This window comes from Hemitrygon akajei, chromosome 7 (assembly GCF_048418815.1).
Source record: "Hemitrygon akajei chromosome 7, sHemAka1.3, whole genome shotgun sequence".
Lineage (NCBI taxonomy): Eukaryota > Metazoa > Chordata > Chondrichthyes > Myliobatiformes > Dasyatidae > Hemitrygon > Hemitrygon akajei.
Window position 1 is genome coordinate 9,864,265 of NC_133130.1, and position 27,553 is coordinate 9,891,817.

Genomic DNA, 27,553 nt, shown 5'->3' on the forward strand with positions numbered 1-27,553 from the left:
TAAATAGCCAGGGGGGGATTGCCAGAAGGGACCATGACACATTGGCTATCCTCCAATCCTCCGGAACCTCACAGGTTACTATGCATGATTTAAGCATGTCTGCTAGGGCCCCTACAATTTCTGCAACTGCCTCCCGCAGGGTCCGAGGGAACACTTTTGTCAGAATCGGGGGATTTGTCCACTCTACATTGCCCTAAGACAGCAAGCAGATCCTCCCCTGAAATCTGTATCTGGTCCATGACCTCAATGCTGCCCTATACAGATTACAGAGGGAGTGTTTATGCTCCTGTTCTCTGTGACTGTACTTGAGTATTCTGTGATTGCACTTGGTTACAATGAGTAGGTCTCAGCTGACCCTCATTCTGTTGATGAGAAATGGAATGGTCACATTTTGCAGGAGAGTGTTGCATCTTCTGAAGTCCATGTCTGGTCAGCTGGACTGACAGAATCTTGTGCTCAGTCAAGCTAAGAGAAGAAATGAAGATTCATCAACAAAATTGAGTGGTACGTAGAAGTTCTATAACAGATATTGGATTCAGACTTCAATTATTTACATTGGAGATACATGACTGCAGATGCTGGAATGTCCAGCAACAAACGATCTGGGAAGAACTCAATGGGTCAAGCAACATCTGTGGAGGGTGGGGGATAGATAGAATTGTTCTTGTTCACAATTGTTGCTTCCCCACCAGTTGTTAGAAGATTGAGGAGATAATGAAGAACTGACATGTTGGTGGCACTGGAGTCCTACAGAGGCCACAATAGGTAGGGAAGGCTGATTACTCCATAGAAAGACATCAATCCAGTGTCCACTTAAATCAGCTTTTATATTTAAACCCCCAATTTGTGTAAATCCTTAAATGTAATTCCGAAAAGACAGATTAGTTTTGTTTGTCACACATAAAGTATGGAGAAATACAGTGAAATACATTGTTTGTGTCAACAATCCATGCAGTGAGAGGATGTTCTGGGGCAGCTTGCAGGTGGCACCAAGTTTCCGGCACCAACATAGCATGTCCACCACTCACTGGCCCTTCAATCTTTGGAACGTGGGAGGAAAGCAGAGAACCTGGAGGAAGCCTTACACGGTCACAGGGAGAATGTAAAAACTCCTCACAGACAGTGGCTGGAAATCCCATGTTCCTGGATCAATGGACCATCCCTCTGGATACCAGTCCAGTAACAACCACAACGTTACTGCAGCTGAAAGTGGTGCAAAAAACAGCTGAATGAGTCTTACAAACACCTAAGGACAGAGATGAGGGTAATTACTGTGGAGGGAGATTCTCCAGGAGATTGGGGGATGTGAGACCAAATAACTACATTCTTCACCGGACAAGATGAGTGTGCTGTGGACAGTAGCAGTCTGGTCCATGATACGGAGTACGGTGATGCTCTGACATCAGTGTAAATGGCCCCTGACCATTCTCCATTCAACAGAGCTTCTGGATTTTGTTTGAGAGGAACTGCAGGCTGTAGATTACAAGAATTGACCATGAGGAAGCAGGAGAATGGTTCATAAATGTGTGCAGGCATTCTGCACTGGGGGAGCAGAAGCGAGTTGGTGAGGCATTAAATGCAGAGATGTGGTCAAGCAGGAGGAAAGCAAATGAGAACATGGTGACTCCACATGTTGGTTTGTGGTAAAATTGGGAAATACAAAGGCAAGACAACTTTGCAGATATACAATAAGGAACATAGTGATGGCCTTCCGTGTGAGTCATGGACTCACAGTAAAGCTCAGTGTTACAGAACTGGCCTTTCGGCCCATCTTCCCCATCCCCATGCAGTTATCTGGTGTCACATTCCCACAATCTCCTGGAGTATGTCCCTCCAAAGTGATTATCCTCATCTCTGTCCTCAGGTGTTAGTTGCCAATCTACACCAATCATATTTCCATGCATTGGGTCAATATTTGCTGCCTTTCCTATCCAAGCACCTGTCTAAATGTTGAAATTGTACCTGCCCCACCCACCTCCTGTGGCAACTCGTTCAAGTCCAAGTTCATTGTCATCGGTCCGTACATCTGTACAACGAAACAACGTTCACCGGACCATGGTGCATCCACAAGGCATATATCACACACTGCACATAAACCAAATTATTACCAACAATACATGAATAAAATATCATTCAATATGCATGTGGAGCACAGCACAGGTGAACAATAAACAGCTCACTGTCCTGGTGACGAGACCTCAGTGGTAAAAGGGTATCCATTAGTCTTACAGCCTGAGGGAAGAAGCTGTTACCTGTCTGAAAGTCCTGGTTCTGATGCTCCTGTCCCTCCTTCCTGATAGTTGTGGATTAAAGAGATTGTGGGAGGGGTGGTGGGGATCCTCAACGATGCTTCAGGCCCTTCGTCTGCAACACTCCCGGTAAATGTCACAAATGGGGGAGATGGAAACCTCGATAATCCTCATCACTCTGTGTGGAAAACCTCAGATCATCTTTAAATCTCCCCATTCTAGGGAAAATAGTACATGTAGTAGACATTTAGGATGGCAAATGACATAAGACTATAAGCATAATTAAGCTATTTGGCCCATTGTGTCTGCTCCACTATTTCCTCATGGCTGATCTAGTTTCTCTCTTGGACCCAATCTTCTCCCTTTTCCCTGTATCCCTTCATGCACTGACTAATCAAAAATTATCAACCTCTGCTTTAAATATACCCAATGATTTGGCCTCCAGTCACCTGTGGCAACTAATTCCACAAATACACCACTCTCAAACTCAAAATATGGGCACATTGACCTTTATTGCAAGCAAACTGAGATCGAGATACCTTCCCACGATACACAGCAGACCTGTGAGGTCCTGACCTAACAAAGGAGATAGTTGCTATGGAGACTGTGCAGTGAAGTTTCACAGAACTGGTTCCCCGATGGCGGCTCTGTGAGGAGAGGAGGAGTTGAACATTCTGATTAAAATGATTCACTATATTTGTCATGTGTAAATCTTCGAATGTGGGAGGAAAGCCACACAGTCACAGGGAGAACATACAAGCTCCTCACAGGTAACAATAGGAATTGAACTCCAATCTTATAGCTGGCACTGTAAAGCATTGCGCTAACGGCTATGCTATCACGCTGCCTCTGGGCTTGTCATGGAGCTTCCGCTGCTTGGGTTCGACCATGGACATTATGTACTAACTGTCTATGCTGTTAGTGTACTGCCAGTGATACACAAGCCAGTATGCAAGCCGGGACAGTTCAACACAGAAAGCAAGCTGCTGCCTGTGCTGCAGGATTCCCCTCTCCTTGCAGCTGATGAATCCAAAGGAATGACAGAGACTGATACAGTTTGGCACCAGTGGTGAGGTACACTAATACCAAAGTAAATTGATATAAACCCTCTGCTGCCTGGCTGTCTCTAGAACCTTCCCCCATTCCACCATCCTGATTAGCTGACACAGCATTCCTAAGTTGAAGATTATAGCCCCTTATTTTTAGCTGAAATCAAAACATTCTCTCGCCACACTGCTTTTACAAAAAGCAGTAAAAGTCTTAACCAGGGGGTTACATTCTTCCCCACTTAAAATAATTATGTCCCCATGACTTTAAAACTTATCAAGACATTATTAATAACAGAGTAATCAAATGAATTTCATGATTTCAGGGCGCCCCAACCCATTTGTAAATGGTAGTAACATATTTCACTATGAGGACAGATGCAATACGCTGTTTCCCTAGGGGATCATATGCCAGCCTATCTGGGAGCTTCCTGACACTCTGAGACCTTCTTATCTAATCTTCAACCTCAGGCACTTCCTGGGACCCTTCCTGTCTACTTGGGGATGCCTTCCCCATCTCACACTCGTGCCTTCTGGCAACTCAGGTCCCTCTGTTACCTGACTGAGCTCAGTTTCATCCCGTTACATTGGAGCCCAGCTTCCCTTCACCTTCTCGCATCATGTCTGCCTGTTCACTGCTAGCCGCCACCGTCTCCCCACTACATCTGAGTTAGGCTTGGGAGATCCAGGAACCTCTTCAGCAATTCTTGGATTCCTGGGGAGTTTGCACAGAGTAACGTATACCACACTCCCACTTCCTCATCCTCTGAGTCCATACAGCATTCAGTGTTTGGGCCCCTTTCAGGTCTTTCCACTGACTGCCTTTCTATTCTCCTTCTGCACAGAGTTCTCCTACTAGGTGTAGGCTCCATGTCAGGCTCTGGGTCAAAACATACTGCCTGCTCTAGGGTTAAAAGGTGATTCCAATGGAGAATTTTGATAGGGCCATTCCCATCCCCTGGCTTCACCCAGAAAACTGGTACATTTGGCATCTAGCTCTCCACTACATATGGTGTAGGTATCCAGTGGTCAGTCAATTTATGCTTCACTGGTAGCCCCAAATTTCTTATTAAAGAAATTTCTGTCTCCTGGCATCAGTTGAGAGAGCCTAACCTTTTGATCATATTTCCTCTTGATTCCTTGATTTTGCTTGGCAGCAAAGACTGCTGCGAGCTCATAAACCTTGTGCAGTTCTTTCCTCACGTCAGACACATGCTTGAGATTCGTCTTCTGGGGCAAGTCTTCACCGCCAGTTCCAAAATAGACATCTACAGCCAATCTCACTTTGCGCCCAGCCATCAAATAGTGTGATGAGTATCGGGTAGCTTCATTCTGTGTACAGTCGTAGCATTGCACCAAATGCCCAATATGCTGACCCCTGCTTAAAATGTACAAACTCTCCACAGTTGTAACAAAAAAATACTGGTCACTTCCTTGTTCAAGAGACCCGTCATCAGCAGCCCTCTGCTTAGCATGTCCTACTTGTCACGCTTGGTGGCAACACGAGCAGACATCTACTGAGATTCCCCAGCTTGCAGGTCTTTCACTGCATCTTGCAAAACCCCCATTTGTGTGGCTTCAGCAACAGAGGCTACAACTGAGGATACTGCTCAGCTGCTGGCGGTCTCCCACTTCTCCATTGTGTTTTCCTCCTCTCTTACTTCTCTGATCAGCACAACAAATGAGGGATGGGGATACATCTTGAGTCATTCGAATGCTTAAAGCAATCATGTTGCATGCCAGTTGAATGGATTCTTTTCTGCACAAGTAATGCAGCTGTCTCTCCAGCCTGTAAAAGTAGGCCAACAGTTCCTCTACTTTCTCCAGGAATATGTGCTTGAACCTCATCATAAGCTTCGCTGGGATGCCCTTGTGCCAAAAACTTTTTCTAACACTTGCATGTAGACCACGGGCAATACCAATAGGTTTTCTGACCTCTGGGATCTCACCACCTCGGCAACTGGCCTTTTAAACTCTCTACCAATTGCTGTCTTTTCATATTATCTGAGCACTGCCACTCACCCAGTAGCTGAGATGTCGGGTCCGCCCAAGTCTCATATTCTTCTTCCAATAAAGGAATGGGGTGGATTTGACTGCAGAGAACATTCTGAGCCTGTGATACCTTTGATTCTCTGTAGGTACGCTTTGGCATTTATCAGCCAGAAATGTAATTACTGCAACCAGCTCAGAATTTCCATCAAGCGCTGAAGGACCCATGAGGTTTTTACAGCAGACAACTCCTTTCCCTCACTTCGCAGAAACGAGAGCATCTTGTCTTTAAAGTCTACATTCCCCCTTTCACTAAAAATATGGACTGCCCTGGCCCCACCTCTCCAGGTTCAATGCTAGTCTGCACTAACACAACATCCTAACCAGGTGATTGGTCAAAATGCTGTTCAAACAGCATAACTTACGCCAATACTTTTACAGAACTCAGCACTTTTGAGTCATAGTTCATCCAGGCTTCGAATATTCATCTCAAGGCCCAGAAACACCCGTGTTTCCAGGGAGATATGCAATCCTCTCCCAACACAGTTGGGAATTCCTGGTTGGAGCTGGTTGTAGAAAGTGAAAGTTGATCAGTCACCATCTGATCAAGTGACGGAATGGAATGGAGGGGCCAAGTGGTCTGTTCCTCACATCCATTTTGTACAGGCTGTTCATATCCCCAGGTATGCGTTCAGCATCAGGATACCAGTGTTGTGATACTGACAGAGACCCCCACCCACAGGTGAGGTGACAGGTTAAGCAGGTGCTACACCTTGCCCAAGGGTGACCTGCAGACTAGTGGACGCCTCTTGTACCTCTCCCTTGGTAGAGATGAATGTCCACCTTGCCACCCACCACTTTATTTCAGACTCTCAATATTTGATAGATTTCAATGAGATCCCCCTCATTCTTTTAAACTCCAGTGAACACAGGCCCAAAGCCATCAAATGCTCCTCATTCCTTAACCCTTTCATTACCAGGATCATTTTTTTGAAACTCTTAGAGACTCTCCAATGCCAGCACATCCTTTCCTAAATAAGGAGACTGAAACTGATCACCATATTCCAAGTGCAGTCTGACTTATGCTTCAAAGCCTCTTATCCATAATTTCTTCCTTCTTACAATAGTTGTGACTTCTCTGTTGATGTCAGCTTGCAATAAACAGAAAATTTGTTCTGAAGGGAACTGCAGACTCAATGTGATTTATTTCCACGTACACCACCCCCTCTCCTCCCCTGATGTGTACAACATGATTTTACACACCTCCTCAGACCATCAATTACCTCAGACTCCTTTATCACCATCTTCTCCTTCCCGTAACCAGCATAATCCCATTTTACATGCCTCCTCGGTCCACCGATTACTTCAGACTCCTTTTCACACCACCTCCTCCCCTCCCGTAATCAGCATAATCTTATTTTGCAAGCACTCCCTCTCCAATCCACCAATCACCTCAGACTCCTCTCTTCATTTCCTCTCTTTGGCTGTCTCACTTCTCCATTTTCAGACCTCGTGCAGGGGTTTGATCTGAAATGTCAACACTGCCTTTCCTCCCACGGGTGCTGCTCGACCTGATGAGTTCCTCCAGCAGTTTGCTTGTTGCTGTGGATTCCAGCATCGGCTGTCTATTGTGTTCCTACCCTTGCTAGGGTTTGTATGGATCCTCAAATCTATTGAGAGTTACTTTTCAATATTAGCTGGGTTACACTAAAGTCACAGCATCTCTTTCTCTTACACTAAGATGTAAAGCCTCTGCTTTACATTTGCCCTATTGGCTGTTGCTGAGTTTCAAGGCTATACAGGGTTACAGACAGGAATTTTAGCAGTGTGGAGGAACAGAGAGATTATTGGGTTTTTAACCATAGATCCTGCAAAGTTTCCAAAAAAAAATTGATAGGGTTGCAAAGAAAGCATTTGATGTGTTGGCCGTCATAAGTTGGGAAACTGACTTCAAAATCTGTAAGGTAATGTTGCTCCTCTGTAAAACCCTGGTTAGACCACACTTGGAACATAGTGTTCAGTTTTCAATGCCTCATTTTAGTAAGGATTTTGAAGCTTTAGAGAGGGTGTAGAATTGATTTAAGTCTTACATCCATCCCACAACATGAGGGAGTAAAAATCTTTGCGTTATGACTCCATCACAATATAGAGACATGTGAATTTATAAGTCTAATGGCTCATAGAAAGAAGCTGTCCCATAGCCAGTTGGTCCTGGCTTTGATGCTGCGGTACTGTTTATCGGACAGAAGCAACTAAAACAGCTTTTGGTTGGAGTGACTGATGTCCCCGATGATCTTCCAGGCCTTCTTTCTGCACCTGCTGCTATAAATGTCCTCAGCTGAGGGAAGTTCACATCCACAGATGCGCTGGGCTGTCCGTACCACTGTCTGCAGTGCCTAGTGATCAAGGTTGGTGCAGTTCCTGTACCAGGCGGTGATAAAGCCAATCAGGATGCTCTCATTGGTGTCCCTGTAGAAGGATTTGGGGGCTCATGCCAAACTTCTTCAGTCACCTGACTGTTGTGCATTTTTTGCCGAACATCTGGTGTGTAGTGTCCAAGTGAGATCTTCGGTGATGTGTATACTGAGAAACTTGAAACTACTCACCCCCTCTACTGCAGACACATTGCTGTTGATTGGGCCGAGCTTGTCTCCGTTCCTCCTGTAAACCACAATCAGTTTTCTTTTGTTTTCTGGATGTTGAGGGGGAGGTAATAATATTGGCACAACTGTGTCAGGGTGTTAACCTCTCCTCTGTAGGCTGTCTCATCACTGCTAGAAATAAGGTCAATCACAGTGGTGTCATCTGCGAATTTGATCAGCAGATTGGAGCTGTGAGTGGCAGCAGAGTCGTGGGTGTAAAGGGAGTACAGGAGAGGACTTAGGACACAACCCTAGGCGACACCTGTGTTGAGGGTCAGGTGGGCAGAGGTGAGGGAGCCCACTCTTACCACCGGTCAGCCATCCAATAGGAAGTCAAGGATACAGCTGCAACACACAGGGTGCAGGCCAAGTCTCTGAGCTTCCTGTCAAGTCTGGAGGGAATTATGGCTGAACTGTAGTCCAGGAACAGCATTCTAATATATCCATCCATCTTTTCCAGGTGAGTAAGGATGGTATGTATCTTGAATACTGGAGTGACATTTGCTATTTTCCAGTCTTCCAGAATCATTCCAGAATCTGGCGGTTCTTGAAAGATCATTACCAATGCCTCCACAGATCTCTTCAGCCACCTCTGGCCCAGGTGACTTGTTTAAATTCAGACCTTCCCAAGAACCTTCTCACAAGTAATAAGAGCATAAGACTAGAAGAACATAAGATATAGGAGCAGAAGTAGACCATTCAGCCCATCAAATCTGCCCAACCATTTAATCATGGGCTGATCCAATTTTTCCAGTCATTCCCCACTCCCCTGCCTTCACCCCATACCCTTTGATGCCCTGGCTAATCAAGAACCTATATATCTCTGCCTTATTGTTGGCCTTTATTACAAAGGGAATGGAGTACAAGAGCAAGGAAATCCTCTTGCATTTGTACAGAGCCCTGGTGAGACCACACCTGGAGTATTATCTGAAACATATAAGATTATTAAGGGATTGGACAAGATAGAGGCAGGAAATATGTTCCAGATGCTGGGAGAGTCCAGTACCAGAGGGCATGGTTTGAGAATAAGGGGTAGGTCATTTAGGACAGAGTTAAGGAAAAACTTCTTCTCCCAGAGAGTTGTGGGGGTCTGGAATGCACTGCCTTGGAAGGTAGTGGAGGCCAATTCTCTGGATGCTTTCAAGAAGGAGCTAGATAGGTATCTTATGGATAGGGCAATCAAGGGATATGAGGACAAGGCAGGAACCGGGTATTGATAGTAGTTGATCAGCCATGATCTCAAAATGGCGGTGCAGGCTCGAAGGGCCGAATGGTCTACTTCTGCACCTATTGTCTATTGTCTATTAAATACACCCAATGACTTGGCCTCCACAGCCACTTGTGGCAACAAATTCCATAGATTTACCACCCTCTCACTAAAGTTATTTCTCTGCACCTCTGTTCTAAATGGACGTCCTTCAAACCTGAAGTCATGTCCTCTTATCCTAGACTCCCCTATCATGGGAAATAACTTTGCCGTATCCAATCTGTTCAGGCCTTTTAACATTTGGAATGTTTCTATGAGATCTCCCAACATTCTCCTGAACTCCAGGGAATACAGCCCCTCAAAGCATTTGCTTATAATTGAAGTGTGTCTAATCATTCAGACCTGCTACCTTGGTTTTCTTAGGTTAGGGGCAGTGATGGACAATTTAAAACTGGAGAGCACACACACTGGGAGGAGAGATTAGCAATGTCCGTAAACACACCAGCCAGCTGTTCTGCACATACTTTGAGGACACGCCCTGGGATGCCGTCCGGCCCCATTGCCTCGTGGCTGTTGACATGTTGGAATGTTTTACATACCACAGCCTTGGAAATAACCTACAAGCAGGTTTCCTCGACAGCTCTTCTCGGGGGTTCAGTCCTATCAACCTTGAATCAAGCATAAAAAATACTTAACTCATCCAGGAGCGAGGCATCAATGTTGGCTGTACTGCTGTGTCTCTTGAAGGCTGCAATAGTATACAGTCCTTGCCATGTGCTGCGTGTGTCATTGTCACAGAGTTGTGACTGGATTTTGTCCCTGTAAAGAGCATGTCTTACGTTGAGTGAGCTACGGTATTTTCTTTGAAGTGAAGGAGGATGAGAAATGGCTTAATAGAGGTGTTCAAGATGGCAAGTGTCGTAGATCGAGTGGATAGCCAGAGACTTTTCCAGGGTGGGAATGGCTAATATAAACAAGCTGAATCTAAGTCAATCAGTGAAAGCATAGGGGGTTTGTCAGAGGTCGGTTATTTTACATGAAGTGGTGGGTGTGTGGAATGCTCTGCCACGGGTGGTGGTAAAGGCAGATACATTAGGTACATTTAAGAAGCTTTTAAATAGGACCATGAATGATCGGAAAAGGAGAAAAGGGTTGGATTAATCTTAGAATAGGTTAACAGGTTGGCACAACATCAAGGACATGTACTGTGCTGTACAAACATATTGTGTTTGTTATATCAATGCATTTCTATGCTCTGTCACAGTGTCCATACAGGGGCGAATCTACGGAAAATAGCGCCTATGGCAAGCACTGAAATTGCACCCGTCCAAACATCTGACACCCATCTTTTAGATAACTTACCATAATATCAGCTCAAAAATCCATGGCAAGATTGTTAATCTTTTAATTAACAAATTATGGCACTATGTGAAAATTATAAATGCAGCTTCCTTGCTTTCACTGATGCAAATTGGTCTATGATGTAATCAAAGTCAGTTTTTTCAGTTACTTCTCGTTCTACACTCAGCAGAGCAAGATCACAGTCTGCCTTGACCCATGGAGGCTCTCAAATATGAAAGTGTTAGTTTAACTTGCTGAATGATCTCTCACAGCTGGCAATGGAAACTGCGATGGTTAGCATTATCTGAATAGCAATGCGAAGATTGGGGAAGACACGCTCATCTCCATACTGAAGAATAAATTCAAGAAGCTCTTTAGGTCTTGATATTTTCATGTTGACCCGCCTTGATAGCAACATTCTGCAATCCAAAATTTCTTCATATAGCTGCTGTCTATCAACATCAGAGCTGCACAATTTGCACAAATTTTGGCACTTCTTCTTTAGGTTGTTACTGTCGGTGCCGTAACACAGTCCCTTGACATCGAGAAGGAACCCAAACTTGGTGTCAGTGGCGTGCAAATGATCGAACGTTTCATCCATTTCTCTGTAAAGACAGTCGAGTGTTCCCTTCATGACTTTTTCCATTTCCTCCTTAGCTGTTAACTCAAGGTCTCCCGAGTTCTCATCAGCCATTCATTTCTTTCGTCTCTGATGTCTTTCAACTTCAATATTCCATTCTTGACAGGGATCAACTCCTTCTCCGAGGGACTCCAGTGGTGTATCTAAGGTATGGCAAGTATGGCACATACCCTGGGCGCCACAGAGCAGTTTCCATTAAAGTCAGACAAGCCATCCTCGGACAGTGAAAAAAGAATTTTCTTCAGATGTATGATCTGTCTTTGATTATCATGGGTAAGAAGCAATAGGATGGCCTTATTTCAGAGCATTGTGTAAGAAGACCACAAAATGTTTCTTCACGAAGGAGAGAAGTGGAGCTGAAGGACAGAAGAGATGAAAGTTGGAGGCGGAGGAAGCCAAGTAATTGAGCAAGTTCTTCATGCCCTTCTTTGAAAAGCCCAGAACAAGTAGTTTGACATGTTCCTTGGAGTCACCTGCACCTGCTACAAGTTTGTTAGAATCGGAAGGTGGATCAAGTACAAATGCATCACAAGCCGAGGAGGAAGTCAAGTCAGATAAATCTGAGTATGACAAGATTAAGAGTGAGGCTGCCACAGAGAACGTGGACATGACAGGAGGGGAAGATGATGGTGGTGGTGGTGATGTTGAGTTTATTGTCGAGATTGAACCTAGTGAATTGGATGGTGTCAAAGAGCCTTGAACTGTCATACCAGAAGTGATTGAACAGCATGACATTGGACTTCTGACGTTCAACAAGGATACTGGAAAAGCAATTCTGCCTGACGCGTTGAGAACAGAAATAATAAAGCTGGGTTGGAAGTATTTCCAGAACAGTGAGGGGCCTTTCCTACCAACAAATAACCACTTAATGAACAAAACTTGGTTCAAGAGGAAATTGGGAAATGGTCGTAGTGAGGAAGTGACTCGCTCATGACTGGTCTATTCTCTTTCTAAGAAGTCTGCATTTTGTATCTGTTGTCTTCTTTATTCTCAGTAAAACCATCAATACTCATTGGAGCAGGAAAGTGGATTCAACCAGTGAAAAGCACCTGAAAGGATTAGTGTTCGTGAAAATGCCAAGGATCACCGGGAATGCTTCACACAGTGGAAAGAAGTGGAAAGAAATGGAAAGAAATTTAACTGAAAACAGAGGAGTTATTGATGCGATGTTTCAGTCACAGATTGAGAAGGAAAAGCAGAAGTAGCATGATATCTTGACGAGAATCCTTCACTGCATAAAATCCCTTGCGACTCAGAACCTGGCTTTGCGAGGATACAGGGAGTCACTTCAGCTAGACGATGACTCCAATGTGGGAAATTTCTTTGGCTTACTGAAACTACTGGCCATCTTTGACCCTCTCATAAAAGAATACTTCATTCACTTGGAAAGTCATCCTGGATCTACGCCTTATCTTTCACCGGGGGGGGGGGGGGGGGGGGGGGTGTCCAGAACAAATTCATCTACATGATGGCATCCATTGTTCAGAGTTTACTGAGAAGCATTCATTACGCCAAGTACTGATTAGCAGCTGATTGGCAATCAAGATTTGAATAGCTCAGACTCAGCAGAAAACAGCTGATTGGGCAATCGAGGTCAGGTGACCTTGCAGCTTGCAAAGCTCAAGCAAATAAACAGAGGGAGAACTCTAGCAGAGCAGCCTGTCAGGAAGTGGCCTGGTTGAGGGAAGTGCCTGGTGTGAAAAGTGCTGCTTTGGCTTTGGCGAGGAGACTACGCCAGGCACATTTGGAGAGGGTGAAGACATGACTGCTAAGCTGATTCAGTGTGCTATGTGCATGATGTGGGAGGTCAGGGACACTGATGGTGCCCCCGGCTGCTACAGCTGTGGAAAGTGTGTCCAGATTCAGCTTCTGAAGGAGCATGTTGCAGCACTGAAGAAAGAACTGGATGACCTCAGGTTTATCTGTGAAAATGAGGGTTTTCTGGACAGAACCTACAGTGAGGTCATTACACCGAGGATACCGGAATAGAGAAAGGGGGCGACGATGAGGAAGGAAAGGATGCTTGAAGTACAGGAGACTCCAGGGGATGTAGCTCTTGTAAACAGGTTCACCCTCTTGGAAGTTGTCAGGACAGAAGATACTGCCAGTCTGAGAGGCAGACAGGTCTGCGAGCCGAAAATTGGTGTAGAAGCAGAGCCGAGGAGTCAGACATCAGGAAGAGCCGTGGTAGTAGGGGACATACGGAAAGGGGTTTCTGTGGCAACAGGCGAGATTTAAGGATGGTGTATTGCCTCCCTGGTGCAAGGATCCAGGACATCACGGACCGATTGCAGGGAATCCTCAAGGGTGAAGGTGAACAGCTGGAAGTGGTAGTGCATATCGGCACAAATGACATCGGGAAGAAGAGGAAGGACATTCTGCTGCGGGACTTCAAAGAACTCGGAAGAAGGCTGAAAAGCAGGACTTCCAGGGTGGTTATCTCTGGTTTACTTCCATTTCCTCATGCTGGAGAGGGCAGGAACAGGGAGATAATGGATCTGAATGTGTGGCTGAGGAACTGGTGCAGGAAGCAAGGATTTACATTCTTGGACCACTGGGATCTGTTTTGGGGTAGGGATGAATTGTACAAAAGGGATGGGTTGCACCTTAATAGGTGGGGGACCAGCATTCTGGCAGACAGGTTTGCCACTGCAACACGGATGTGTTTAAACTAAGTAGTGGGGGGAGGGGATGAAATGGAAATATAAGGGTGGAGTTAAAGGGAAAGTGAAAATAAGAAAAGTTAAAAAGGACAACAGAATCAATGGAGTAGAAAGCTCAAGAAGAGATCATACAGTATGGCCAAGTGAAATAGGAATTGATATGAAAGGAGAGGGGAGTAACAAATTAAAAGTATTCTATATGAATGCATGAAGTATAAGGAATAAAGTAGATGAGCTTGAGACTCAGTTGGAAATTGGCAAGTACAATGTTGTGGGAATAACAGAGACATGGCTTCAAGCGGACAGGGCCTGGGAAATGAATTTTCAAGGATATACATCTTATCGAAAGGACAGACTGACCGGAAGAGGGGGTGGGGTGGCTCTGTTGGTGAGGAATGATATTCAGTCCCTTGCGAGGGGGAACATAGAATCGGAGGATGTAGAGTCTGTATGGATAGAACTGAGAAATTCTAAGGGTAGAAAGACCCTAATGGGAGTTATCTACAGGCCCCCAAACAGCAGTCTGGATGTAGGGTGTAAGTTGAATGAAGAGTTAAAATTGGCATGTCGCAAAGGTAATGATACAGTTGTCATGGGGGATTTCAACATGCAGGTAGACTGGGAGAATCAGAATGGTACTGGACCCCAAGAAAGGGAGTTTGTGGAGTGCCTCCGAGATGGATTCTTAGAATAGCTGGTACTGGAGCCTACCAGGGAAAAGGCAATTCTAGATTTAGTGTTGTGCAATGAACCGGATTTGATCAGGGACCTCGCGGTAAAGAAACCATTAGGAGGTAGTGACCATAATATGATATGTTTTAACCTACAATTTGAGAAGGAGATGGGAAAATCTGATGTGTCAGTATTACAGTTGAACAAAGGGAACTATGGAGCTATGAGGGAGGAGCTGGCCAAAGTTCAATGGAACAATACCCTAGCAGGGAAGACAGTGGACCAACAATGGCAGGTATTTCTGGGAATAATGCAGAAGGTGCAGGATCGGTTCATTCCAAAGAGGAAGAAAGATCCTAAGGGGAGTAAGGGGTGGCCTTGGCTGACAAGGGAAGTAAAGGGCAGTATAAAAATAAAAGAGAAGTATTACATAGCAAAGATGAGCAGGAAACCGGAGGACTGGGAAGCTTTTAAAGAGCAACAGAAGATAACAAAAAAGGCAATACTCCAAGAAAAAATGAGGTACGAAGGTAAACTAGCCAAGAATATAAAGGAGGATAGTAAAAGCTGCTTTAGGTATGTGAATAGCAAAAAAATAGTTAAGACCAAAATTGGGCCATTGAAGACAGAAACGGGTGAATTTATTATGAGGAACAAGGAAATGGCAGACGAGTTGAACAGGTACTTTGGATCTGTCTTCACTAGGGAAGACACAAACAATCTCCCAGATGTAATAGTGGCCAAAGGAACTAGGATAAAGGATGAACTGACGGGAATTTATATTAGGCAAGAAACGGTGTTGGATAGACTGTTGAGTCTCAAGGCTGATAAGTCCCCGGGACCTGATGGTCTGCATCCCAGGGTACTTAAGGAAGTGGCTCTACAAATCGTGGACACATTGGTAATCATTTTCCAATGTTCTATAGATTCAGGAACAGTTCCTGCTGATTGGAGGGTGGCTAATGTTGTCCCACTTTTCAAGAAAGGAGGGAGAGAGAAAACAGGGAATTATAGACCGGTTAGCCTGACGTCAGTGGTGGGAAAGATGCTGGAGTCAATTACAAAAGAGGAAATTACGACACATTTGGATAGCAGTAGAAGGATCAGTCCGAGTCAGCATGGATTTATGAAGGGAAAATCATACTTGACTAATCTTCTGGAGTTTTTTGAGGATGTAACTATGAAAATGGACAAGGGAGAGCCAGTGGATGTAGTAGTGTACCTGGACTTCCAGAAAGCTTTTGATAAAGTCCCACATAGGAGATTATTAGGGGGCAAAATTAGGGCACATGGTATTGGGGGCAAAGTACTGACATGGATTGAAAATTGGCTGGCTGACAGGAAACAAAGTAGCGATTAACGGGTCCCTTTCGTAATGGCAGGCTGTGACCAGTGGGGTACTGCAAGGTTCGGTGCTGGGACTGCAGCTGTTTACAATATACATTAATGGCTTAGATGAAGAGATTAAAAGTAACATTAGCAAATTTGCTGATGACACAAAGCTGGGTGGCAGTGTGATATGTCAGGAGGATGTTATGAGAATGCAGGGTGACTTGGACAGGTTGGGTGAGTGGGCAAATGTATGGCAGATGCAGTTTAATATGGATAAATGTGAGGTTATCCACTTTGGTGGCAAGAACAGGAAGGCAGATTACTATCTAAATGGAGTCAAGTTAGGAAAAGGGGAAGTACAACGAGATCTAGGTGTTCTTGTACATCAGTCAATGAAAGCAAGCATGCAGGTACAGCAGGCAGTGAAGAAAGCTAATGGCATGCTGGCCTTTATAACAAGAGGAATTGAGTATAGGAGTAAAGAGGTCCTTCTGCAGCTGTACAGGGCCCTGGTGAGACCCCACCTGGAGTATTGTGTGCAATTTTGGTCTCCAAATTTGAGGAAGGACATTCTTGCTATTGAGGGAGTTCAGTGTAGGTTCACAAGGTTAATTCCCGGAATGGCAGGACTGTCATATATTGAAAGATTGGAGAGACTGGGCTTGAATACACTGGAATTTAGAAGGATGAGAGGGGATCTGATTGAAACATATAAGATTATTAAGGGATTGGACACGCTGGAGGCAGGAAGCATGTTCCTGCTGATGGGCGAGTCCAGAACTAGAGGCCACAGTTTAAGAATAAGGGGTAGGCCATTTAGAACAGAGATGCAGAAACACTTTTTCACCCAGAAAGTGGTGGATATGTGGAATGCTCTGCCCCAGAAGGCAGTGGAGGCCAAGTCTCTGGATGCATTCAAGAGAGAGTTAGATAGAGCTCTTATAGATAGCGGGGTCAAGGTATATGGGGAGAGGGCAGGAACAGGGTACTGATTGTGTATGATCAGCCATGATCACAGTGAATGGTGGTGCTGGCTAGAAGGGCCGAATGGCCTACTCCTGCACCTACTGTCTATTGTCTACTGTGGTCTCATGTTCTACTCAACTCCCGATCAGGCACACTGTGAGCAGGTGTCAGAAGTAGTGAGGTATGTGGAAGTTGATTTTGAGAGGAAAACAGTCCGTGTTGGAGAGTCCTTCCTTGGTTTTATCCAGATAAGCCAGAAGGTTGCTGAGAGCTTGGTTGAAGACGTCTTGAAACAGCTAGAGAAGGATGAAATGGAGCTACAAGATTGTCGGTCACAGTGCTATGACAACACTGCTGTGATGGCTGGACACAGAAGTGGTGTTCATCAAAGAATAAGTGAGAAAAAATAATCTGGCAGTGTTTGTGAATTGCGACAATCACTCACTCAACTTGGTGGGTGTACATGCAGCCAAGCAGGATACAATGATGGTCATGTTTTTTTTGGAACCATTGAAACTCTCTACGTGTTTTTCTCTCGTTCAATGCAGTGCTGGGGAAAAACTCAAAAACGCCATGCCTGTGGTTTTTAAGTTGGGAGTCCAAAACCAGGTGGAGTGCAAGGACAGAAGCAGTGAAGCCCATCAACAAGTACCTTGAGAAGATACTTCAAGTTCTCCAGGACATGATAGACAATGAAAACAAGACAAGTGAAACAAGGAGTGACACAAGGCAGCTGCACAACTGCATGTTGAGTTACATAGAACATAGAATAGTACAGCACAGTACAGGCCCTGTGATTTTCTGATTTTGCTCGGATTTTGGAACAAAGTACTCATTCGCATTGACCATATTCAAAAGAGGCTGCAGGATCCTAGCATGAACTTCCACGATGCTGCCCTGGATTTGAAAGCCCTCCAAGATCATGTTAATAATGAAAGTGTTGGTCAGTGAGTCCATATTTGTGGAGTCATTGTCATTTTCAGGAAGTAATGACAATTCCACTCAGTGTGAGAAACCACTTGTAGCAGCCGTTAACCTCACTCCTGTAACTGCTGAGCCGCAGCTGTGGAATGTCTGAGTCAGTTAGGAACCAGTTGTGCTTACTGTCATGTGGACAAACACACTGAGATATAAGGGAGGAGCGGTGCAGCAAGATCAGATACGCAAGATGGCGCCTGGTGAAATTGCAAGTTTTTACACTTGAGATAATGTGTTGATCTTCATCTCAAATTTTTAATAACATGTCACAATCCCAGTCCAGAATTGCTCAATACTCGATCGTTTATCATTTTTGAAGTTTTCTTTGGCTTCGGAAAACATACTTTGTGTTTCTTATTGTTACGTGGTGGATGATACCACTTGTTCTGGAAAGTTTTAATGCCTTCAAAAAAGCCCAAGAACAAAGAAAGAAAGTGAAAATTGGCTGAAAAAAACAAAGTGCAGTCCTTCCCTGAAGATATGGAGTTTGGAGTGTCTTTGGAAAAGTCTAGTGCTGCTGCTTCGGAATGGGAGGACAGTTATTCCCAGCTTCAAAATCCGGAGGTTGACCCCAGCCTGGAGCCTTTACCCGAGTCAGACCTCGACACTATGGTGAAGCCAGCTGTTAAAAGCAGAGGTGACTTTACAAACTATAGCGCAGTTAATTAATGACAGACCCAACAGTCTGGCATTGAGAATTGGCAACAATAAAAATAGTATTGATGACATCAAGAAATCCCTTGACTTTATTTTTGAAGAGGTGAATACCCTAAAGTTCGATGTTGTGCAGATTAAAGGGACTTGCCCGGACCATGAAAAGAAAATTGAGACTTTGGAGTTGAGGCTGAATGAGGCCTAGCATTATCAGAGAAGGTGGAATCTAAGAATCTACGGCATTCCAGAGCAAACGGATGAAAATATTAAAAATAAAGTAACTCAAATATGCCAAGCAGTAGCTCCGGAGGCTAAGGCGGAGATTCTACTACATGTGGATGCTGTACATCGTCTCGGTCGGCTAAGAGGGGATAAGAAGCCTCAGGTGACCATTATTCAATTTTCAAACAGAAGCACAAGGGATCTGGTATGGAAACAAGCCAGAAAAAATGAATACTTGCTCTCACAGAGCCTGAGGATCGCCGAGGATCTGACTGCAGCTGATAAGTTGGCTCGACAGAAGCTGTGGCTGCTGGTAGAGGCTGCTAGAAAAGATGGGAAGCATGCTTTCTTTGCTGGGACCCGAGCTTTCATTGATGGGAAATAGATATGATCAGAATGGTAACATGTTAGTGTGGCAACTGGTCTACGACCTCTACTAATATTCAAGTCTGGCCTTTGTTTATATAGGAATGGGATAGTTTTTTTTCATAGAAACATAGAAAATAGGTGCAGAAGTAGGCCATTCGGCCCTTCAAGCCTGCACCACCATTCAGTATGGTCATGGCTGATCATCCAACTCCTAACCCTGTACCTGCTTTCTCTCCATACCCACTGATCCCTTTAGCCACAAGGGCCATATCTAACTTAACTGTTATTATTAGAGATGAAGAATTCTTTTTGTGTATAGTCTCTCACAAGGCTGTCTTTTTCACTTTTTTCTCTTAATGCCAGGGGACTTAGCCACACTGTTAAACGTAAGGCTTTATTCTTGTTCTTAAAGCAACATAAACATATGGACTTCTTTTTAATCCAAGAGTCACACTCTGTGACTGAAGACATTAAACTATGGAAATCCCAGTGGGGGAACAACGTTTGGTTTTCACATGGTTCTGAACATTCTGCAGGTGTTCTTATTCTGATGTTTAACTTTAAAGGAGATGTTTTGCACTCTGAGGCAGATATGAATTGACATTTTTTGGTTCTTATTGTACAATATTGTGGTAAAATGTTTCTTATTGCTAGTATTTATGGTTATAATATTAAAAATGATAACGATAGATTACTTGAGATTTTGGAAAACCATTTTGATTATTGGCTCTCTAAATTTCCTGATGTATTTATTGTTATGGGAGGAGACTTTAATATGGTATTAGAAGTAAATATTGATCGACTGCCACCAAGACAACACTCTACCTATAATAACCTATTTTCACCACGGATGTCCAGTCCCTATATACCTCCATCCCCAACCAGGAAGGTCTCAAAGCTCTTCGCTTTTTGGATTCCAGACCTAACCAATTCCCCTCTACCACCAATCTCCTCTGTCTAGCGGAATTAGTTCTTACTCTCAATAATTTCTCCTTTGGTTCCTCCCACTTCCTCCAAACCAAAGGTGTAGCCATGGGCACCCGCATGGGTCCCAGTTATGCCTGCCTTTTTGTTGGCTTTATGGAACAGTCCATGTTCCAAACCTATACGGGTATCTATCCCCCTCTTTTCCTTCACTCCAACGACTGCACTGGCACTGCCTCCTGCACGCATGCTGAGCTCGTTGACTTCATTAACTTTGCCTCCAACTTTCACCCTGCCCTCAAATTTACCTGGTCCATTTCCGACACCTCCCTCCCCTTTCTTGATCTTTCTGTCTCCATCTCTGGAGACAGCTTATCTACTGATATCTACTATAAGCCTACAGACTCTCAGAGCTACCTGGACTATTCCTCTTCCCACCCCGTCTCTTGCAAAAATGCTATTCCCTTCTCACAATTCCTCCGTCTCCACCACATCTTACAGAGAGGTTAGAGAGACTGGGCTTGTACACGCTGGAATTGAGGAGATTGAGAGGGGATCTGATTGCAACATATAAGATTATTTAGGGATTGGACAAGATAGAGGCAGGAAATATGTTCCAGATGCTGGGAGAGTCCAGTACCAGAGGGCATGGTTTGAGAATAAGGAGTAGGTCATTTAGGACAGAGTTAAGGAAAAACTTCTTCTCCCAGAGAGTTGTGGAGGTCTAGAATGCACTGCCTCGGAAGGCAGTGGAGGGCAATTCTCTGAATGCTTTCAAGAAGGAGCTAGACAGGTATCTTATGGATAGGGGAATCAAGGGATATGAGGACAAGGCAGGAACCGGGTATTGATAGTAGATGATCAGCCATGATCTCAGAATGGCGGTGCAGGCTCGAAGGGCCGAATGGTCTACTTCTGCACCTATTGTCTATTATCTATTATCTGCTCTCAGGATGAGGCTTTTCCTTCCGGGACGAAGGAGATGTCTTCCTTTTTTAAACAAAGGGGCTTCCCTTCTTCCACCATCAACTCTGCTCTCAAACACATCTCTCCCATTTCCCACACATCTGCCCTCACCCCATCCGCCTGCCACCCCGCTTGGGATAGGGTTCCCCTTGTCCTGACCTACCACCCCACCAGCCTCCAGGTCCAACATATAATTCTCCGTAACTTCCGCCACCTCCAACGGGATCCCACTACCAAGCACATCTTTCCCTCCCCCACTCTTTCTGCTTTCCACAGGGATCGCTCCCTATGCGACTCCCTTGTCCACTCGTCCCCACATCCCTTCCCACTGATCTCCCTCCTGGCACATCCTTGTAAATGGAACAAGTGCTACACCTGCCCTTACACTTAGATAGATAGATAGATAGATAGATACTTTATTCATCCCCATGGGGAAATTCAACTTTTTTCCAATGTCCCATACACTTGTTGTAGCAAAACTAATTACATACAATACTTAACTCAGTAAAAAATATGATATGCATCTAAATCACTATCTCAAAAAGCATTAATAATAGCTTTTAAAAAGTTCTTAAGTCCTGGCAGTTGAATTGTAAAGCCTAATGGCATTGGGGAGTATTGACCTCTTCATCCTGTCTGAGGAGCATTGCATCGATAGTAACCTGTCGCTGAAACTGCTTCTCTGTCTCTGGATGGTGCTATGTAGAGGATGTTCAGAGTTTTCCATAATTGACCGTAGCCTACTCAGCGCCCTTCGCTCAGCTACCGATGTTAAACTCTCCAGTACTTTGCCCACGACAGAGCCCGCCTTCCTTACCAGCTTATTAAGACGTGAGGCGTCCCTCTTCTTAATGCTTCCTCCCCAACACGCCACTACAAAGAAGAGGGTGCTCTCCACAGCTGACCTATAGAACATCTTCAGCATCTCACTACAGACATTGAATGACGCCAACCTTCTAAGGAAGTACAGTCGCCTCTGTGCCTTCCTGCACAAGGCATCTGTGTTGGCAGTCCAGTCTAGCTTCTCGTCTAACTGTACTCCCAGATACTTGTAGGTCTTAACCTGCTCCACACATTCTCCATTAATGATCACTGGCTCCATATGAGGCCTAGATCTCCTAAAGTCCACCACCATCTCCTTGGTCTTGGTGATATTGAGACGCAGGTAGTTTGAGTTGCACCATATCACAAAGTCCTGTATCAGTTTCCTATACTCCTCCTCCTGTCCATTCCTCCCTCACCACCATTCAGGGCCCCAGACAGTCCTTCCAGGTGAGGTGACACTTCACCTGTGAGTCGGCTGGTGTGGTATACTGCGTCTGGTGCTCCCGGTGTGTCCTTTTATATATTGGTGAGACCCGACGCAGACTGGGAGACCATTTCGCTGAACACCTACGCTCTGTCTGCCAGAGAAAATAGGATCTCCCAGTGGCCACACATTTTAATTCCACGTCCCATTCCCATTCTGATATGTCTATCCATGGCCTCCTCTACTGTCAAGGTGAAGCCACACTCAGGTTGGAGGAACAACACCTTGTATACCGTCTGGGTAGCCTCCAACCTGATGGCATGAACATTGACTTCTCTAACTTCCGTTAATGCCCCTCCTCCCCTTCTTACCCCATCTCTGACATATTTAGTTTTGGTTTTTTTTTCTCTTTCTGCCCATCACTCTGCCTGTTCTTCATCTCCCTCTGGTGCTCCCCTCCCCCTTTCTTTCTCCCTAGGCCTCCCGTCCCATGATCCTTTCCCTTCTCCAGCTCTGTATCCCTTTTGCCAATCACCTTTCCAGCTCTCAGCTTCACCCCACCCCCTCCGGTCTTCTCCTGTCATTTAGCATTTCCCCTTCCCCCTTTCCTACTTTCAAATCTCTTAGTATCTTTCCTTTCAGTTAGTCCTGACGAAGGGTCTCGGCCCGAAACGTCGACAGCGCTTCTCCCTAAACATGCTGCCTGTCCTGCTGTGTTCCACCAGCATTTTCTGTGTGTGGTTCCTATAATAACTTTACTAGCTTTATTCAGAAGTTTAATATCATAGATATTTGGAGAGAGCATTTTCCTGGAATTAGAAATTATACTTGGACTAATAAATCTATTACATGCATGTCTAGACTAGATTACTGGTTACTATCCGTTACCTTAAGAAATAATAATGTCACTTTTAATTTTTCCCTCACCTATAACAGATCATAAAGCTATCCATATACAAATTGCATTATCTTCAGCTGAATCCAATTTTAAATCTTATTGGAAATTAAATAATTCCATTTTGGAGTATGAAGTTGTCTCTTGCACATTAAAAAGCTGGCAACCTACTTTTTACATAAAGCGATGGTAGAGAATAACTTCTTCTACAAATTGGGAACTTTTTAAATTTGAATCTGCCAAATTCTTTAGGAAATACAGTAGTGATTTACTAAAGAAAAGAAAATTGCAAGAACAATCATTGATCTCAAACATTGCAAATTTATGTGAATTGTTTGCAGATAACCTTTCAAGGAAAGATAAAGAGAAGCTGGCTTTGTTAAAAGATAACTTAAACCATCTTTATCTTATAAAGGCAGAAGGTGCATATGTGAGATCTAGAAAACAATGGTTGGAAGAGGGTGAACAGAGTACAGCTTATTTATTTTGTTTAAGAAAGCAGCGTGCCCAATTTAATTCCATTCATCAGCTTAATATTGATGGTGTGATTACAGAGGACTCCAAAAAAAAAAGCAAAATATTGTTCTGCTTTTTATAGTAAACTGTAAAGCTCAAAATATTGTGTTGCATGAACACTATATTTCATGAATGATATTTATATTTTTAGGAACCTGTCCAATGATCAGAAAGACCTGTGTGATGCTCTTATTACCTTGGGAGAGGTTAAGGCTGCTATTTCAAATTTAAAAAAATATTAAGTCACTGGGTGTGGACGGTCTTTTATAAGATGTTTTCTGACACCCTAGCACACCCTTTTTACTAAAATTGTTTTTAGAATGTATTTATAAAGAATTTCTTCCCACTTCTTTAACACAGGGCCTTATTACTTTAATTCCTAAACCAAGAAAAGATAAGTTATTTATCAATAATTGGTGTCCAATTTCCCTTCTCAATAGTGATTATAAAATTCTGGCCCGAATCTTTGCTAACAGAATGAAAGTAGTTTTACCATTTATTATTGACGAAATACAGTTAGGGTCGTCATATCTCTAATAATGTCAGATTAGTTTTAGATCTTATTGATTATTCTCATCTTGTTCTGTGACGAGATCTAAAGGATTATTCTAAGTGGACTGTTCCTATAGAGAGAGGGGAAGCCAACAGCGTGTGTGTTATTTCAGCAACGGAGAGAGAAAGTCTGTGAGTTGCCTTGGAAACTGAAAGGCAGGGCTATATGATGCACAGCTCATGTTCAGTGCTTGTGGAGTATATACAAGGTCAGTTGGCTTTGTAATCAGACACGCCAGACACCAAGGAAGTCACCGGTTGAGCTTTATGTGCCCACGACAAAGGTGGGGTTTTTACTCACAGTGTGAACAAAGGGGTGATGGGTGGAACGCTATCAGTGTGATTAACCTGGCCTGGGTTGAAAACGGCATCCTCTTTTTGTGGTCACAGTCGGTGACTGTAAGTTTCGGGAGCAGGAGGACGACGTGGAAGATCGACGGCATCGGCACTGGGAAGACAAAACAACTCTCTCTCTCTAACTCTACTCAAACCAAATTCCAGAACTGAACTGACTACTTACCATACCACCGTAAGACTGTATCACCTAATCACCTGAGCTGGGAGAAGCTTGGGAACTTTATTTACTCACTTATATATGCATATATTTTGCTAACCTGTTTACCTTGTTTTATATTACTTTATCACATAGTTATTAATAAAATTGAGTTTATAATGGAAGACTCAGACTCCGGGTGTGTCCATTTCTGTTGGTCCTTGTTAACCCGTTATGGGGTATGTAACAGTTCAAAATGATAGTTTTATACTGTTTTTTTAGATTTCTACAAAGCTTTTAATACTATTGAGCATCAGTTTATCTTCTCTGCTCTTGGTAAATTTGGATTTGGTCCATTATTTTGTAAGGCTGTTAAGGCTTTGTACACAAACGCTAATAATTCTATAAAGTTGAAGTTGGGGACTTCACCAAGGTTTGATGTGAATGGGGGGGGGGGGGGGTGAGACAAGGTTATCCTATCTCACCATATTTATTCCTTTTATGTGCCCAGCTGCTCACCTATTCCATCAAGTCTAGTCCTCTAAAAGGCATTTCCTGTGCAAATTCCAATTTTCTGATTAGTCAGATTGCAGATGATATGACTCTTTACTTAAATGATGTTTCGGAAATCTCATTGGCTTTTAACTGTATTTCTGCTTTTTCCAAAGCCTCAGGCCTCTGTTTAAATATTTACAAATGTGAATTGTTTCCTCTTAAAGGTTGCAGTCAATCTATAATAATATTCCAGTAAAAGACAAAATTACATATTTGGGGATAACTATTGTTAAAAACGAATACTTAAGGTGTGTTGAGAATTTTCAACTTCTTATAGACAAAACCAAAAAAAGATTAAACCAGTGGCTTCAAAGTGACTTATCTTTGAAAGGCCAGGTTTTGCTTTGTAAAACAGAAGGTATTTCCAGGATTATATAAATAACTCTCCCCTTATACGTCAATAAATTGATAGACAATATGTTGTTTAACTTTTTATGGAAAAACAAAGTTCATTATATAAAAAAATCTGCTGTCATGAAGTTATGACGGGGGTGGTCTAAATTTTCTTGATTTTAACAGTCTTAATACTTTTGAAATTGATTGGATTAAACAATTTTAATGTAATCCTACTTCTATATGGAATTGTATCTCTTCTTTTGTCTTTTCCCAGGTTGGTTGATTGAAATTTTTTCTTTTATGTAATTACAAAATAGACAATGTTCCTCTTCGTTTATCTCAGTTTCATAAACAGATGCATTTATCTTGGTCTTTGATTTACAAACACAATTTTTCTCCACATAGTTACTTTATCTGGAATAACCACAACATAACTTATAAGAATAAATCTTTGTTTTGTAAAGATTGGTTTGATAATAATATTTTGTTAGTTAAACAGTTATTTAATTCAAGCAGTTATACTGAGTTTTTATCCACCTTTGAATTTCCTGTGACTCCAAAAGAATTTGCTGTTGTTATGGATGCAATTCCCTGTGGTGTAATTATGTTGTTTAGAAATATATCATATTTGATAGTTGAATTACCTAATTTGCATCCATCCAGTACAGCTATAGGAAAGATTTGTTTTCCTCTGTCTTACTTTTAAAAAAAAAGTAGAGATATTAAAAGGCGACACGAGTGAATCTGCAGATGCTGGAAATAAATAAAAACACAAAATGCTGGTAGAACTTAGCAGGCCAGATAACATCTATGGGAGGAGGTAGTGACAACATTTCGGGCCGAAACTCTTCATCAGGAGGTATTAAAAGTTTGTTTCGAAAAGACATTATTTCTATTCCTACAGATGTTAATTTTTGGAATAGTCGCTTGAGGAATCTGAGGTGGAGGAGTATTTAGGGCTTGTTTAATAAATGTTTATTGAGGAATAAAATTAAATAAATTTCATTTAAAATTATACATAGATATTATCCAAACAATGTTTATTTGACAAGGTTTAATTCTGACATTGAAACTAACTGTTATTTTTGTGGTTTATATCCAGAGGATTTATTTCATCTGTTTTGGGATTGTTAATATGTTAAAACATTTTGGGTTGATGTTTGTCTTATTTGGTTTTACTAATAATACCAAATCTCATGGGGATCATTTCTTTATCATTAATCTTTTGTTAATTTACAGCAAATTTTATATCCATAAATGCAAATACAGCAATAAGAAACCTTCGTTTATATTTTTATGTCAGACTTCAAACTACACGTTAATACTCTGAAAACTTCCCATAACCAGAAAGATGTAAAGACTGTACAAATTTGTCAACGTTTCGGGTTATCTCTGTAAATGTTTCTGTTTTGTGACTCCTTTTAGATACAGTTCCTTCTGTCCAACAGTATTTAAGAGTGGATTTTCGTGTTTATTTGTATATTTAAAGTTAATAGTTATATATTTGTTGCTGCTTATGTGTGATTCCCTGGCTTTGTTAGCATATGTTTAGTGTTTCTGTTTTTGTTTTGTGTTTAGTAAAAATAATTTTTAAAAAACACTGCGATACAAGGCCAATGAAAAACCTGTTTGCTGTGGTATCACGGGAACATTAGGGCACAAAATGCACGATTATAGAATTGCAGAACAAACTACAAACGAGACAGAAGTGCAAAAGGAAAGACATAATCAGGGGCAACGTGCAAGTGTTGGGTTGCCGAGGGAGGGTGATGGTTGTGCATCGTGACTGATCCTGATTTCAGGGTTAGGTTACCTCCCTTCGTTGGTAGCTGTGAGACGAGGGCATGTTCCGGATCGGATAGATGCCGTCTTCCTCAGGCAACATTTGCTGTAGCTGCTGTCAGTGGTGGGGAGAGCTGCATTCTCTCCGCGACTCTCCTGACCCGGACCGAATATCCGGGTGTGAGGTTTCCGTGATCAAGGCTCGCTGGGGCATCGACGGCGGACCGGTTTTAGCGGTGGGCGTATTTCCGGTGAGCGGTTTCCATGGTGGCGGACGAGTGACCCGTGTCTTTGTGGTGAGAAGAGCGAGCGGGG

General features: G+C 43.2%; 1 protein-coding gene and 1 long non-coding RNA gene across 5 annotated transcripts in view; one reads left to right on the plus strand and one right to left on the minus strand.

Annotated features, from left to right (window-relative positions):
- LOC140730217 (uncharacterized) overlaps positions 1-27,546 on the minus strand; it is an 82,142-nt gene extending 54,596 nt beyond the window's left edge. Inside the window, exons 1-2 of the long non-coding RNA XR_012099540.1 lie at positions 27,270-27,546; positions 2,253-2,467 (exon numbers count right to left, since the gene is read on the minus strand). This is a non-coding gene — a long non-coding RNA (uncharacterized lncRNA). The remainder of the gene's footprint in view (positions 1-2,252; positions 2,468-27,269) is intronic.
- The window catches only part of nme6 (NME/NM23 nucleoside diphosphate kinase 6), a 30,923-nt gene continuing 25,344 nt past the window's right edge, over positions 21,975-27,553 (plus strand). Inside the window, exon 1 of one of the 4 annotated variants that reach the window (XM_073050373.1) lies at positions 21,975-24,356. Coding sequence is in view for 1 of the 4 variants with exons in the window: in XM_073050370.1 (XP_072906471.1) it covers positions 27,319-27,552 (234 nt within the window). In the remaining 3 variants the exon portion in view is untranslated. Of the gene's footprint in view, positions 24,357-27,296; position 27,553 lie in introns of those variants that run through there. The other 3 variants (XM_073050370.1, XM_073050374.1, XM_073050371.1) reach the window with 3 other exon arrangements.